The following is a 16,054-nucleotide window of genomic DNA, read 5'->3' as shown; positions in this document are numbered from 1 at the left end:
GGAGGGAGGGAAAGAGACGGAAAGAGAGGGGCAGGGTAGATGGATATGCAGGCCTCTTGCTGTGTAAACTCCCAAACGACTCTCACACAAACACAGATTCCCAAAGCAGGAACATTCCGATCAGTGGCATTCTGAGGAGAATGTCTCTCTGTGTTGTGTGCTAGTCCTGAACCAGTAAAAGAACTGGAACTGTCACACTTAGCTATAACTGTCCCTGTAAAGTTCTTCACAGATCACACATCTCAAACTCACCCAATGCCTATACAAACACACACACCCCTCATCCACCTCCACAGTACAGTTACTGTGTGACAGGTTGGGCCTGGGGCACCAGCCAAACACCTGTCCTGAAGAACTGAAGCAAGGACCAGAACCACTGAGCAGAACCACTGATCAGAACCACTGATGATCAGAACCAATCACTCACTCACTCACTCACTCACTCACTCACTCACTCACTCACTCACATGCAGAAGGAAACGCTTGTCGCCTGGCCAGGGTTGGTCGTTGGCTCCTGCAAACCTGTTTACAGTAACAAAGAGATGCATGGTTCACGCCCACAGAGGGACTCCAGCACCATTTCTCCCTCGTTCTCTCTCTCCCTCTGGAGCCCGGCCACGCTCCCTCTCTCCTCCGCTCCTCAGCAGACGCGTTTGGAAAAATAAACGCAGGGAGCGGAGGATTGGGAGAGGTCAGAGGAGAGATTGAGAGAGGCTGGTGGCCAATGTGAGTGTGTTTATCGCACCATGGGGAACAGTCCATTCCTACTCAGGCTTCCTCCAGCGAGTAACGTAGCATAGTAGTGTGTGTGCCTGCTTTCTTGCAGACATGTGAGCACGCACTGCTACAATGACCTATAACCCCTCACCCGTCCCCTGCCCAGACAGACAGACTTGTCTTTGAGAGGACGGAGGAAGGAAGAGGGGCTCCTCTGTTTGGGACCCAGGAAATGCTCGGAATGTAAAGAGGTACTGTCATAAGTCTGGGGGGTCCGAAATCTCAGCATTCTGAGGCTGTGTCCTAAATGGTGTGTCCTAAATGGAACGCTATTCCCTATAGAGTGTGCTACTTTGGACCAGAGCAGTAGTGTACTACATAGGGAATATAAGGTGCCATTTGGGACACAGGCTAGTACATGTAGGGGCCTAGACACAAGCCACACACACATAAAACATAGGCTTATGTGTAGTTTGTACTCATACCACAACAGGCTGCAGAGTAAATGTACACTGAACATAAAGACACACTGCATATCAAAGATATCCAGCTCTCATCCGTGGCAAACTGGGTGGGGGGCCGGCTCCTGGACACTCCAACACACACACACACACACACACACACACACACACACACACACACACACACACACACACACACACACACACACACACACACACACACACACACACACACACACACACACACACACACACACACACACACACACACACGAGTAGGCCTATGGCAAGGCCCACACACACACACTCCTAACACATACAGACAGACTAACAGCATGGTCAATGTGTACTCACCCATTGGAGGTGCCCAGGTTGGCAGAGCCCAGAGAGGATCCCAACTTCCTGCTGTCCCACAGTCTCACCTCCCGACCCCGCATCTGTACACATAATCATGTAGTTTAATAAATACACTTTAAAACACACACACACACACACACACACGACCGTGCATCTGTACACATAATCATGTAGTTTAATAAATACACTTTATAACACACACACACACACACACGACCGTGCATCTGAACATAAAATCATGTCACACACAAACAAACAAAATCACACACACACTTAAAAATGTGTGTGTAGTAATGTCGTCACCTGATCGAAGCCAGTGGTCAGTATGTGGTCAGAGTCCTTGACCCAAAGGATTCGAGAGTCCTTGTTACTCTGAAGTCCCTGGGCACTCTGTAGAGACACACAGGAGAACACAGAGTTTGATTGAATACCTGGATTAGGTTAAGGTCACAGACAGAGAGGCAATGAGGGAGAGACATTGAGGGAGAGACATTGAGGGAGAGACATTGAGGGAGAGACATTGAGCAACTTGTTATGGCTAAGAGTCATGATGTTTTACAGCAAATATGACTCAAACAACATGGACGTCACAGGTACAGTAGTAGAGGTGAAGACGTCACAGTTACAGTAGTAGAGGTGAAGACGTCACAAGTACAGTAGTAGAGGTGAAGACGTCACAGGTACAGTAGTAGAGGTGAAGACGTCACAGGTACAGTAGTAGAGGTGAAGACGTCACAGGTACAGTAGTAGAGGTGAAGACGTCACAGTTACAGTAGTAGAGGTGAAGACGTCACAGTTACAGTAGTAGAGGTGAAGACGTCACAGTTACAGTAGTAGAGGTGAAGACGTCACAGTTACAGTAGTAGAGGTGAAGACGTCACAGTTACAGTAGTAGAGGTGAAGACGTCACAGTTACAGTAGTAGAGGTGAAGACGTCACAGTTACAGTAGTAGAGGTGAAGACGTCACAGGTACAGTAGTAGAGGTGAAGACGTCACAGGTACAGTAGTAGAGGTGAAGACGTCACAGGTACAGTAGTAGAGGTGAAGACGTCACAGGTACAGTAGTAGAGGTGAAGACGTCACAGTTACAGTAGTAGAGGTGAAGACGTCACAGTTACAGTAGTAGAGGTGAAGACGTCACAGATACAGTAGTAGAGGTGAAGACGTCACAGTTACAGTAGTAGAGGTGAAGACGTCACAGGTACAGTAGTAGAGGTGAAGACGTCACAGGTACAGTAGTAGAGGTGAAGACGTCACAGGTACAGTAGTAGAGGTGAAGACGTCACAGGTACAGTAGTAGAGGTGAAGACGTCACAGGTACAGTAGTAGAGGTGAAGACGTCACAGGTACAGTAGTAGAGATGAAGACGTCAGTTACAGTAGTAGATAAAGACGTCACAGTTACAGTAGTAGAGGTGAAGACGTCACAGGTACAGTAGTAGAGGTGAAGACGTCACAGGTACAGTAGTAGATGAAGACGTCACAGGTACAGTAGTAGAGGTGAAGACGTCACAGTTACAGTAGTAGAGATGAAGACGTCACAGGTACAGTAGTAGAGGTGAAGACGTCACAGTTACAGTAGTAGAGGTGAAGACGTCACAGTTACAGTAGTAGAGGTGAAGACGTCACAGTTACAGTAGTAGAGGTGAAGACGTCACAGTTACAGTAGTAGAGGTGAAGACGTCACAGTTACAGTAGTAGATGAAGACGTCACAGTTACAGTAGTAGATGTAGACGTCACAGTTACAGTAGTAGATAAAGACGTCACAGGTACAGTAGTAGATAAAGACGTCACAGGTACAGTAGTAGATAAAGACGTCACAGGTACAGTAGTAGAGGTGAAGACGTCACAGTTACAGTAGTAGATAAAGACGTCACAGGTACAGTAGTAGAGGTGAAGACGTCACAGTTACAGTAGTAGAGGTGAAGACGTCACAGTTACAGTAGTAGATAAAGACGTCACAGTTACAGTAGTAGAGGTGAAGACGTCACAGTTACAGTAGTAGATGAAGACGTCACAGTTACAGTAGTAGAGGTGAAGACGTCACAGTTACAGTAGTAGATGAAGACGTCACAGTTACAGTAGTAGATGAAGACGTCACAGTTACAGTAGTAGATAAAGACGTCACAGTTACAGTAGTAGATGAAGACGTCACAGTTAAAGTAGTAGATGAAGACGTCACAGTTACAGTAGTAGATGAAGATGTCACAGTTACAGTAGTAGATGAAGACGTCACAGTTACAGTAGTAGATGAAGACGTCACAGTTACAGTAGTAGAGGTGAAGACGTCACAGTTACAGTAGTAGAGGTGAAGACGTCACAGTTACAGTAGTAGAGGTGAAGACGTCACAGGTACAGTAGTAGATGAAGACGTCACAGTTACAGTAGTAGAGGTGAAGACGTCACAGTTACAGTAGTAGATGTAGACATCACAGTTACAGTAGTAGAGGTGAAGACGTCACAGGTACAGTAGTAGAGGTGAAGACGTCACAGTTACAGTAGTAGATGTAGACATCACAGTTACAGTAGTAGAGGTGAAGACGTCACAGTTACAGTAGTAGAGGTGAAGACGTCACAGTTACAGTAGTAGATGTAGACATCACAGTTACAGTAGTAGAGGTGAAGACGTCACAGTTACAGTAGTAGAGGTGAAGATGTCACAGGTACAGTAGTAGAAGTGAAGACGTCACAGGTACAGTAGTAGAGGTGAAGACGTCACAGTTACAGTAGTAGAGGTGAAGACGTCACAGTTACAGTAGTAGAGGTGAAGACGTCACAGTTACAGTAGTAGAGGTGAAGACGTCACAGTTACAGTAGTAGATGAAGACGTCACAGGTACAGTAGTACATGAAGACGTCACAGTTACAGTAGTAGAGGTGAAGACGTCACAGATACAGTAGTAGATGAAGACGTCACAGTTACAGTAGTAGATGAAGACGTCACAGTTACAGTAGTAGAGGTGAAGACGTCACAGTTACAGTAGTAGATGAAGACGTCACAGTTACAGTAGTAGAGGTGAAGACGTCACAGGTACAGTAGTAGAGGTGAAGACGTCACAGTTACAGTAGTAGAGATGAAGACGTCACAGGTACAGTAGTAGAGGTGAAGACGTCACAGTTACAGTAGTAAAGGTGAAGACGTCACAGTTACAGTAGTAGAGGTGAAGACGTCACAGTTACAGTAGTAGAGATGAAGACGTCACAGTTACAGTAGTAGAGATGAAGACGTCACAGGTACAGTAGTAGAGATGAAGACGTCACAGTTACAGTAGTAGAGATGAAGACGTCACAGTTACAGTAGTAGAGATGAAGACGTCACAGGTACAGTAGTAGAGGTGAAGACGTCACAGTTACAGTAGTAGATGAAGACGTCACAGGTACAGTAGTAGAGATGAAGACGTCACAGTTACAGTAGTAGAGGTGAAGACGTCACAGTTACAGTAGTAGAGATGAAGACGTCACAGTTACAGTAGTAGAGATGAAGACGTCACAGGTACAGTAGTAGAGGTGAAGACGTCACAGTTACAGTAGTAGATGAAGACGTTACAGTAGTAGATAAAGACGTCACAGGTACAGTAGTAGAGGTGAAGACGTCACAGTTACAGTAGTAGATGAAGACGTCACAGTTACAGTAGTAGATGAAGACGTCACAGGTACAGTAGTAGAGGTGAAGACGTCACAGTTACAGTAGTAGATGAAGACGTCACAGTTACAGTAGTAGTAGATGAAGACGTCACAGTTACAGTAGTAGTAGATGAAGACGTCACAGTTACAGTAGTAGAGGTGAAGACGTCACAATTACAGTAGTAGAGGTGAAGACGTCACAGGTACAGTAGTAGAGGTGAAGACGTCACAGGTACAGTAGTAGATGAAGACGTCACAGGTACAGTAGTAGAGGTGAAGACGTCACAGTTACAGTAGTAGATGAAGACGTCACAGGTACAGTAGTAGTAGATGAAGACGTCACAGTTACAGTAGTAGATGAAGACCTCACAGTTACAGTAGTAGATGAAGACGTCACAGTTACAGTAGTAGATGAAGACGTCACAGTTACAGTAGTAGATGAAGACGTCACAGTTACAGTAGTAGATGAAGACGTCACAGTTACAGTAGTAGATGAAGACGTCACAGTTACAGTAGTAGATGAAGACGTCACAGTTACAGTAGTAGAGGTGAAGACGTCACAGGTACAGTAGTAGAGGTGAAGACGTCACAGTTACAGTAGTAGAGGTGAAGACGTCACAGGTACAGTAGTAGAGGTGAAGACGTCACAGGTACAGTAGTAGATGAAGACGTCACAGTTACAGTAGTAGATGAAGACGTCACAGTTACAGTAGTAGATGAAGACGTCACAGTTACAGTAGTAGAGGTGAAGACGTCACAGTTACAGTAGTAGATGTAGACATCACAGTTACAGTAGTAGAGGTGAAGACGTCACAGGTACAGTAGTAGAGGTGAAGACGTCACAGTTACAGTAGTAGGTGAAGACGTCACAGTTACAGTAGTAGAGGTGAAGACGTCACAGGTACAGTAGTAGATGAAGACGTCACAGTTACAGTAGTAGAGGTGAAGACGTCACAGTTACAGTAGTAGAGATGAAGACGTCACAGTTACAGTAGTAGAGGTGAAGACGTCACAGTTACAGTAGTAGATGAAGACGTTACAGTAGTAGATAGACGTCACAGGTACAGTAGTAGATGAAGACGTCACAGTTACAGTAGTAGAGATGAAGACGTCACAGGTACAGTAGTAGAGGTGAAGACGTCACAGTTACAGTAGTAGATGAAGACGTTACAGTAGTAGATAAAGACGTCACAGTTACAGTAGTAGATGAAGACGTCACAGGTACAGTAGTAGAGGTGAAGACGTCACAGTTACAGTAGTAGATGAAGACGTCACAGGTACAGTAGTAGATGAAGACGTCACAGGTACAGTAGTAGAGGTGAAGACGTCACAGTTACAGTAGTAGATGAAGACGTCACAGTTACAGTAGTAGTAGATGAAGACGTCACAGTTACAGTAGTAGAGGTGAAGACGTCACAATTACAGTAGTAGAGGTGAAGACGTCACAGGTACAGTAGTAGAGGTGAAGACGTCACAGGTACAGTAGTAGATGAAGACGTCACAGGTACAGTAGTAGAGGTGAAGACGTCACAGTTACAGTAGTAGAGGTGAAGACGTCACAGGTACAGTAGTAGTAGATGAAGACGTCACAGTTACAGTAGTAGATGAAGACGTCACAGTTACAGTAGTAGATGAAGACGTCACAGTTACAGTAGTACATGAAGACGTCACAGTTACAGTAGTAGATGAAGACGTCACAGTTACAGTAGTAGATGAAGACGTCACAGTTACAGTAGTAGAGGTGAAGACGTCACAGGTACAGTAGTAGAGGTGAAGACGTCACAGTTACAGTAGTAGAGGTGAAGACGTCACAGGTACAGTAGTAGAGGTGAAGACGTCACAGGTACAGTAGTAGATGAAGACGTCACAGTTACAGTAGTAGAGGTGAAGACGTCACAGTTACAGTAGTAGATGTAGACATCACAGTTACAGTAGTAGAGGTGAAGACGTCACAGGTACAGTAGTAGAGGTGAAGACGTCACAGTTACAGTAGTAGGTGAAGACGTCACAGTTACAGTAGTAGAGGTGAAGACGTCACAGGTACAGTAGTAGATGAAGACGTCACAGTTACAGTAGTAGAGGTGAAGACGTCACAGTTACAGTAGTAGAGGTGAAGACGTCACAGTTACAGTAGTAGAGGTGAAGACGTCACAGGTACAGTAGTAGATGAAGACGTCACAGTTACAGTAGTAGAGGTGAAGACGTCACAGTTACAGTAGTAGAGGTGAAGACGTCACAGTTACAGTAGTAGAGGTGAAGACGTCACAGGTACAGTAGTAGAGGTGAAGACGTCACAGGTACAGTAGTAGAGGTGAAGACGTCACAGTTACAGTAGTAGGTGAAGACGTCACAGTTACAGTAGTAGAGGTGAAGACGTCACAGGTACAGTAGTAGATGAAGACGTCACAGTTACAGTAGTAGAGGTGAAGACGTCACAGTTACAGTAGTAGAGGTGAAGACGTCACAGTTACAGTAGTAGAGGTGAAGACGTCACAGGTACAGTAGTAGAGGTGAAGACGTCACAGGTACAGTAGTAGATGAAGACGTCACAGTTACAGTAGTAGAGGTGAAGACGTCACAGTTACAGTAGTAGAGATGAAGACGTCACAGTTACAGTAGTAGAGGTGAAGACGTCACAGTTACAGTAGTAGATGAAGACGTTACAGTAGTAGATAAAGACGTCACAGGTACAGTAGTAGATGAAGACGTCACAGGTACAGTAGTAGATGAAGACGTCACAGTTACAGTAGTAGAGGTGAAGACGTCACAGTTACAGTAGTAGAGGTGAAGACGTCACAGTTACAGTAGTAGGTGAAGACGTCACAGTTACAGTAGTAGAGGTGAAGACGTCACAGGTACAGTAGTAGATGAAGACGTCACAGTTACAGTAGTAGAGGTGAAGACGTCACAGTTACAGTAGTAGAGGTGAAGACGTCACAGTTACAGTAGTAGAGATGAAGACGTCACAGTTACAGTAGTAGAGGTGAAGACGTCACAGTTACAGTAGTAGATGAAGACGTTACAGTAGTAGATAAAGACGTCACAGGTACAGTAGTAGATGAAGACGTCACAGGTACAGTAGTAGATGAAGACGTCACAGTTACAGTAGTAGAGGTGAAGACGTCACAGTTACAGTAGTAGAGGTGAAGACGTCACAGGTACAGTAGTAGATGAAGACGTTACAGTAGTAGATAAAGACGTCACAGGTACAGTAGTAGATGAAGACGTCACAGGTACAGTAGTAGATGAAGACGTCACAGTTACAGTAGTAGAGGTGAAGACGTCACAGTTACAGTAGTAGAGGTGAAGACGTCACAGGTACAGTAGTAGATGAAGACGTCACAGTTACAGTAGTAGAGGTGAAGACGTCACAGTTACAGTAGTAGAGGTGAAGACGTCACAGTTACAGTAGTAGAGGTGAAGACGTCACAGGTACAGTAGTAGATGAAGACGTCACAGGTACAGTAGTAGAGGTGAAGACGTCACAGGTACAGTAGTAGAGGTGAAGACGTCACAGGTACAGTAGTAGAGGTGAAGACGTCACAGGTACAGTAGTAGAGGTGAAGACGTCACAGGTACAGTAGTAGATGAAGACGTCACAGTTACAGTAGTAGATGAAGACGTCACAGTTACAGTAGTAGATGTGAAGACGTCACAGGTACAGTAGTAGAGGTGAAGACGTCACAGTTACAGTAGTAGAGGTGAAGACATCACAGTTACAGTAGTAGAGGTGAAGACGTCACAGGTACAGTAGTAGATGAAGACGTCACAGTTACAGTAGTAGAGGAAGACTATACTACTACTAGGCGTCTTGCTGATAAACGTGTTGTTGACAGCGAAGGACGGTGTGTGAGATCAACATTAAGATAATGACAAACAATGAGAGATCGTCTCAAAAGAGGACAGCCTGGAGAGGACAGCCTGGAGAGGACAGCCTGGAGAGGACAGCCTGGAGAGGACAGCCTGGAGAGGACAGTGACGACAGAGTGATTGACAGACTGACTCATCCAAAGTGGAGGGGAAACAAGAGACTGTTCTCTAGTGCTGCGTGTGAGAGATCCACAGAGGACAAACCAGGACTTGTCCAAATGAAATAATGAATGAAAGGCTTGTTATTGTTGTTGAACCAGACTAGGTGACTTCTGCCCCCGACACCAGGTTCTATTACTGCTACGACAGAGTCTCTATGTTACTGAAACACTGCTACCATGGAAATTGGTGTCAAAACAACATTGTTAGAACAACATTGTTGCAACATAAGATACTGTTAGACAGGGCTGCCCTGAAACTGACACAGGGTCAGGGAAGAGGAAGGATGTAACAACTGAGCTTAGCTTTTGCGTAACGGCACAGTAGCTTAGGTGTCATAACAATGTTGTGAGAATGTTAGACATGGTTCCTGCTCCCTTGACACTGATACAGGGAAGAGGAAGAGTGACTAACAGCTGAAGTTAGTTTAACGTTACAGTAGTTGTCACAACATGCCTAAAGATCTTCGGTGGAAACTGATGTCAAAACAACGTTGCTGGAATGTTCCTCGGGCTGCTGCTCCCCTGACATTGATATGGGGTCAGGGAACTGGAAGGGTGACGAACAACAGAGGTTAGGTTGGCCTAATGACACAGATCTTTAAGTCTGAAAAACACAGACAAGCCCCCTGTGCATGCATGCATGCGTCCGTCCGTCCGTCCGTGCTCATCCATGTGTGTGTCTTCCCATGTCTGCCTGCATTTCTGTGTGTGTGTGTGTGTGTGTGTGTGTGTGTGTGTGTGTGTGTGTGTGTGTGTGTGTGTGTGTGTGTGTGTACTCCAGTTACGCTGAGAGCCTCCTCTGGGCTTTGAGTTAACAGGCTCAGTGGAAGTTTCCACAGAGCAAGCCGCTGGGCTTGTCCCCCCCCCCAAATTACTGTTGTCGTTTTTTACCACCCGTCTGTCGCCGTGCCAACCCTTGGAGGAGCGTGACACCACAGCTGTGCAACAACAAGAAGAGGGTTGACACGTGTGTGTGCTGTGTGTGGTGACATCTCTAAAGAGGGCAGTCGTCGCCCGGGCGCTCGCACAGCGACACTAATCACCTCGCTGCAAGGCAGAGGAAAAACAAACACGTGGAATACCCGAGCTGCCGTGTAGTTAGAGTGACAAGGCCTCTCACTGTCAACTGTGGGAACCCCTCATTCAAGAAAATGGTTGAATCCCAAGGCTTTTTGTCATGTATGGGACTGAACCAACAGGTTTAAGAAAACAGGGGGTGCAAGTAGAGGAAAGAAAAAACAAACCTGGGGTAAAATCTGAGCTGCCGTGTAGTGCAGAGCTTCTAGATTAAAGTTTGAGCGTCAGGCCAGGACTCACTGTGGGAAGATTCCCGTTTTAGAATGTGTGGCAGTCCCCAAGGTCATCCATCACATATGAGACTGAACCAACAGGTTGAAGAAAACAGGGGTGAAAATGAGACATAAACCTCTGCTCAAAGAGCTCTCCCATGTGCAGGGTGGGACCCATCACACATATGGGCCCTATCAGGTCTAATTAAAAGCCCACTTCCCCTCCTCCCTGCTCTCCCCCCTCTCTGACGTCTCCCTCACCACACTCCCAGCCTTGTGGTTTGGGGATCAACTGCTGAAGGGGATAGAAACATGGTCTGGTTCATCTTTACTTCTTCATTTAAAAGCTTCATTGCGTTTTTCTCTCCATGGCTCTTCTCCACCGGTTACATACAGAGGACAAATGACACACACAAGTAGAGAAGTACACACGTGTACACACACACACACACACAATCAAATAGACAAAACACACTAATGTGCACTCACAAACACACAATCCTTCAGCCATTTATAGATCTGGTTGGTTGCACAGTAATTCAGCCTGTAAAGAAATGTGAGAATTGACAGATTGTAGAAGCTCAAGGCCTTGCGGGAGGATAGGTCGGTACAGGGAGGTGGACGTTAGTTACACTTTGGAAATGTGTTCTCTATTGATTTCAATGGAAAGGAATCCCAGTCGGTCCTCTCCCTCTCCCCTGGGCCATCACACCACACATGGCCCAACCAAAACAAAAGGGCTTGAGCCAGTTCAATACACCAGGCCAAGGCTCTGTGTGGGTGTGTGTGTGTGTGTAGCTGCTCCTACCATGGTCCTGTCCATATCAATGTAGCATGAAGTGCATATATCATTATCATCAAGGTTACAGGTTTGATTGTGTGTTTGGGCCACCATCAAGGTTAAAGTTAGATGTATTACACCTGACTGTGAAGCGTGTATAATTTGCCACACACACACACACACACACTTCAATAGAGCGGTCTTTAAAGGAAATCCTCAGATGTACTGTCTCTTGGAGCAGCATACCAGGCCTCGTATCCAACACCATCTGTGAGGTATATGGAGAACTCAGCAGAAGTGTTGGGGTCTAGTATCCAACACCAGCTGTGAGGTATATGGAGAACTCAGCAGAAGTGTTGGGGTCTAGTATCCAACACCAGCTGTGAGGTATATGGAGAACTCAGCAGAAGTGTTGGGGTCTAGTATCCAACACCAGCTGTGAGGTATATGGAGAACTCAGCAGAAGTGTTGGGGTCTTGGTAGGGGTCCAAATAACTCCATTGACTGGAGGACTATTAAACACATACCAAGCCAGATATTTCTTAAGCAACGTGGACACTAAACAAAGACAGAGATGATAACTCCTTAGTAAGATACACACCACAGCCACAATGAAAGGGGAATGTTTCAAATTGTACAGTACCTTGACAATGCCTTATACTATTGTACAGTACCTTCTCTTGGTTGGTGTTGAATGTTGCCATAACGTTAGGACAGTGTTGTCTGAAAGCAGCAGTGTTGGCCCTCATGCTCACTGGCAGCCACTGTGTACCAGTGTATGATACAAGCTGTTTTAATATAGGAGAACCGTCAACACAACTGTCTCATTGTGTTTAACGTACCATCTATCAGCTCTATCTGTTGTTGTAATAACGGACATGTCCCACAGCAACTAAATGACTTAGTAATAACTGACAGACAGCCACTCCATGTCAATGTCCCACAGCAACTAAATGAGTTCGTAATAACTGACAGACAGCCACTCCATGTCAAAGTCCCACAGTAACTAAATTACTTAGTAATAACTGACAGCCACTCCATGTCAAAGTCCCACAGTAACTAAATTACTTAGTAATAACTGACAGCCACTCCATGTCAAAGTCCCACAGTAACTAAATGACTTAGTAATAACTGACAGCCACTCCATGTCAAAGTCCCACAGCAACTAAATTACTTAGTAATAACTGACAGCCACTCCATGTCAAAGTCCCACAGCAACTAAATGACTTCGTAATAACTGACAGACAGCCACTCCATGTCAAAGTCCCACAGCAACTAAATGACTTAGTAATAACTGACAGCCACTCCATGTCAAAGTCCCACAGCAACTAAATTACTTAGTAATAACTGACAGCCACTCCATGTCAAAGTCCCACAGCAACTAAATGACTTCGTAATAACTGACAGACAGCCACTCCATGTCAAAGTCCCACAGCAACTAAATGACTTAGTAATAACTGACAGACAGCCACTCCATGTCAAAGTCCCACAGCAACTAAATGACTTAATAAACGAAATGCCTTGTTTTTGGCTCAGTGTAGTTAGGATACTCTCAGGCCTGAGCTGGGGAAGATGCCCAATGGCGCAGGCCAGACAATGACGCCAAGATGCACTAGCACACACACACACACACACACACACACACACACACACACACACACACACACACACACACACACACACACACACACACACACACACACACACACACACACACACACACACAGGGCACTGTCGTGATCTCTTCTCTCATTTTCCTCAGTTAAAGTCACATACTGATAAAAAGAGAACAGGCCTAAAGATATAGCCTTGGAAACATATGCCTTACATCAAATCTAAAAAAACGTGCCTTGACCTAAATGACAGAGTAGACTAGAGGGCAGTCTCAGCCAGATGTCACCCTGTGTCTAGGCTCTTGTGACAGAGTTACGTACACGCAAGATTCCATTCTGGGTGCAGAGATTACCCTCTGTCTGACCTGTAGAGTATACCTGCATCCCAAATGGCACCCTATTCCCTACGTAGTGCACTACTTTTGACCAGAGCACTATGGGCCCTTGGGATCGGATCAAAAGCAGTGCAGAGAAGTGTGCAATTTGAGACAGAGACAATGTGATTTACCATGACAGCAGCTTTCAACAGACAGCTCCAGGGTTGAAGGCAAATAAACGGCAGTAATATCAAACAGAACACTGTGCACACACACACACACACACACACACACACACACACACACACACACACACACACACACACACACACACACACACACACACACACACACACGCTAGCCCTACATCTAACAGTCTGACGGTGATGATGTCACTGTGTCCATTGTCCATACTAGATCTGATGGCACGCGTGCCTGACAGAGTCTCAGACACATGGTGATGTCATAATTCAGCAGCGCTCGCTGACAGCAGCGGCAGTGGTTGTGCAGGTGTGTATGTGTGTATGTGTGTGTGGGAGGGACACTGAGGCCAGGGGTGCCCTGGGCTATCCATCAGGCTATGGAGCTCCCCCTTTCTTCCCAGTCTCCCTCCTGTCTCCCCAAAAACGGTGTTTCAGATTTAGGGTAGGGGTTCTTGCCTGTCGGCCACTCAGCCTACAGAGAGCAGGGCTGCTGCTGACACCACAGGGCCCACAGAGAGCAGGGCTTCTACTGACACCACAGGGCCCACAGAGAGCAGGGCTTCTACTGACACCACAGGGCCCACAGAGAGCAGGGCTGCTGCTGACACCACAGGGCCCACAGAGAGCAGGGCTGCTGCTGACACCACAGGGCCCACAGAGAGCAGGGCTTCTACTGACACCACAGGGCCCACAGAGAGCAGGGCTGCTGCTGACACCACAGGGCCCACAGAGAGCAGGGCTGCTGCTGACACCACAGGGCCCACAGAGAGCAGGGCTGCTGCTGACACCACAGGGCCCACAGAGAGCAGGGCTGCTGCTGACACCACAGGGCCCACAGAGAGTAGAGCTGCTGCTGACACCACAGGGCCTACATAGAGCAGGGCTGCAGGTGACACCACAGGAACCACAGAGAGCAGGGTTGCGGCTGAGCTGCTGCTGACACCACAGGGCCCACAGAGGACACAGCATCTGGACATCAGGCTGTCCAGAGGAACGAGTGGTATGTTTTCCTTAGCAGCAGAACAAAGAGAAACACAGAGCTCTGAGTTTTAGGAATCCACTCTCAGGAAGAGAGGGAGTGAAGAAGGAGGGAGAGAGTGATGGTGCGTGACTTGGAGGGTCTGAAGGGGGACGTAGAGAGGAAGAGAGGAGGACAGGGCTCACCTGCCTCAACGATGGGGTCATTTGGGGTCACAGACAGACCAATTCAACGGGAGAGGTACTTTGGAAGTGACGGGAAATGACATCATTAAATTGTGAGGCGAATAATAATACAGGTGTTGATGACAAAACGTAGAATTATGAAGAGAGAGGAAAGACTGGTCTGTACAGTTGGGGAAACAGTCACAACTCTCAGTCGGAGTGAGTGAGTGAGTAGCCTACTTCTCTCTAAGTGAGGGAGGGACTTCTCTCTAAGTGAGGGAGGGACTTCTCTCTAAGTGAGGGAGGGACTTCTCTCTAAGTGAGGGAGGGACTTCTCTCTAAGTGAGGGAGGGACTTCTCTCTAAGTGAGGGAGGGACTTCTCTCTAAGTGAGGGAGGGACTTCTCTCTAAGTGAGGGAGGGAAAGTGGAGATCTCCCCCCAAAGAAGGATGATCCTGTAATAACAAGGCAGGTATAAAAATGTGATGTGATTTACAATGAAAGGTGGTAGTCCTATTAGACACTCTGAGACAGACAGAAGACGTCTCCAAAAAAGACCCAGTCAGCATCTGCCTCAAAATATGGTGGATTTATGAATCTATTTAATGTCCCTCTCCCAATAAAAACACAGGAGCCTTCTCACTCCCATTCTCCTTACGTATTAGCGAGCGGAGCTTAACCAGACAGAGAGCACATCTGTGTCACTCAGAGAGAATGTTGTTTCACCCACCAGGACTGTGTATCAGGTGTCAATGAGCACATATGGGAACAATTGCGCTCTCCCTCCCTCTCTCCCTTCCTCCCTCCCTCCCTTCCTCCCTCCCTCCCTCCCTCCCTCTCAAATTCCATGTGCTCACTGGGGCCATAAGTATGTTATGATGAGTACCAGTCCTGTAGAAATTGTTTAAACTGGCTTTCTCCCGCTGCTTATTTTTCCTATAGATCACATGACTTTGATATAGATGATTGATAGATGATATAACTTTAATGTCACATTGCCGTGATGGTTGTACTACTAATTGTAGTACTAACTCAAGGGTCATCGATCAGTGGTAGAAATCTCCCCTTCATTCCTTCATCAATCACTATTAAAATAAATGTATTCGTTCTTGGTTTTCATTATCCTCTCTAAACGTAATACAGGTTCAATAAAACACTTTCTTTATCCAGGAAATACAATTACAGTTTTAAAAACGTTCTCTAAAACCTCATGTCTAAAATGTCACTTCTTAAAACCTAACCCTAACCTTAACCACACTTCTAACCTTATGCCTAACCTTAACCACACTTTTAAACGTATGCCTAACCTTAAATTAAGTTAAACAAACAGCATGCATTTTTAGGATATAGACAATTTTGACTTTGTGGCTGTGGTAACAAGTGACAAGCGTTAATAATGCCTCCTGCAGTGCTGACAGACCAGGCATCCGTTCCAGACCTAGCTAATCAAACTGCCCAGTGTTCTGATTAAAGGAACTGTGTCCCCCTGCCTGGTCTGGTCTGCTGCACAGAGCTGCT

General features: G+C 46.1%; 1 protein-coding gene across 1 annotated transcript in view; it reads right to left on the bottom strand.

Annotated features, from left to right (window-relative positions):
- Positions 1–1,474: 1,474 nt before the first annotated feature.
- LOC129833860 (coronin-7-like) overlaps positions 1,475–16,054 on the bottom strand; it is a 71,616-nt gene continuing 57,036 nt past the window's right edge. Inside the window, exons 8-9 of the mRNA XM_055898697.1 lie at positions 1,839–1,925; positions 1,475–1,615 (exon numbers count right to left, since the gene is read on the bottom strand). Of these exons, the coding sequence (XP_055754672.1) occupies positions 1,529–1,615; positions 1,839–1,925 (174 nt within the window). The 3' untranslated portion in view covers positions 1,475–1,528. The remainder of the gene's footprint in view (positions 1,616–1,838; positions 1,926–16,054) is intronic.

This window comes from Salvelinus fontinalis, chromosome 34 (assembly GCF_029448725.1).
Source record: "Salvelinus fontinalis isolate EN_2023a chromosome 34, ASM2944872v1, whole genome shotgun sequence".
Classification (NCBI taxonomy): Eukaryota; Metazoa; Chordata; class Actinopteri; order Salmoniformes; family Salmonidae; genus Salvelinus; species Salvelinus fontinalis.
Note: the sequence above shows the minus strand (reverse complement) of the source record. Positions and strands in the feature narration are given on the sequence as shown.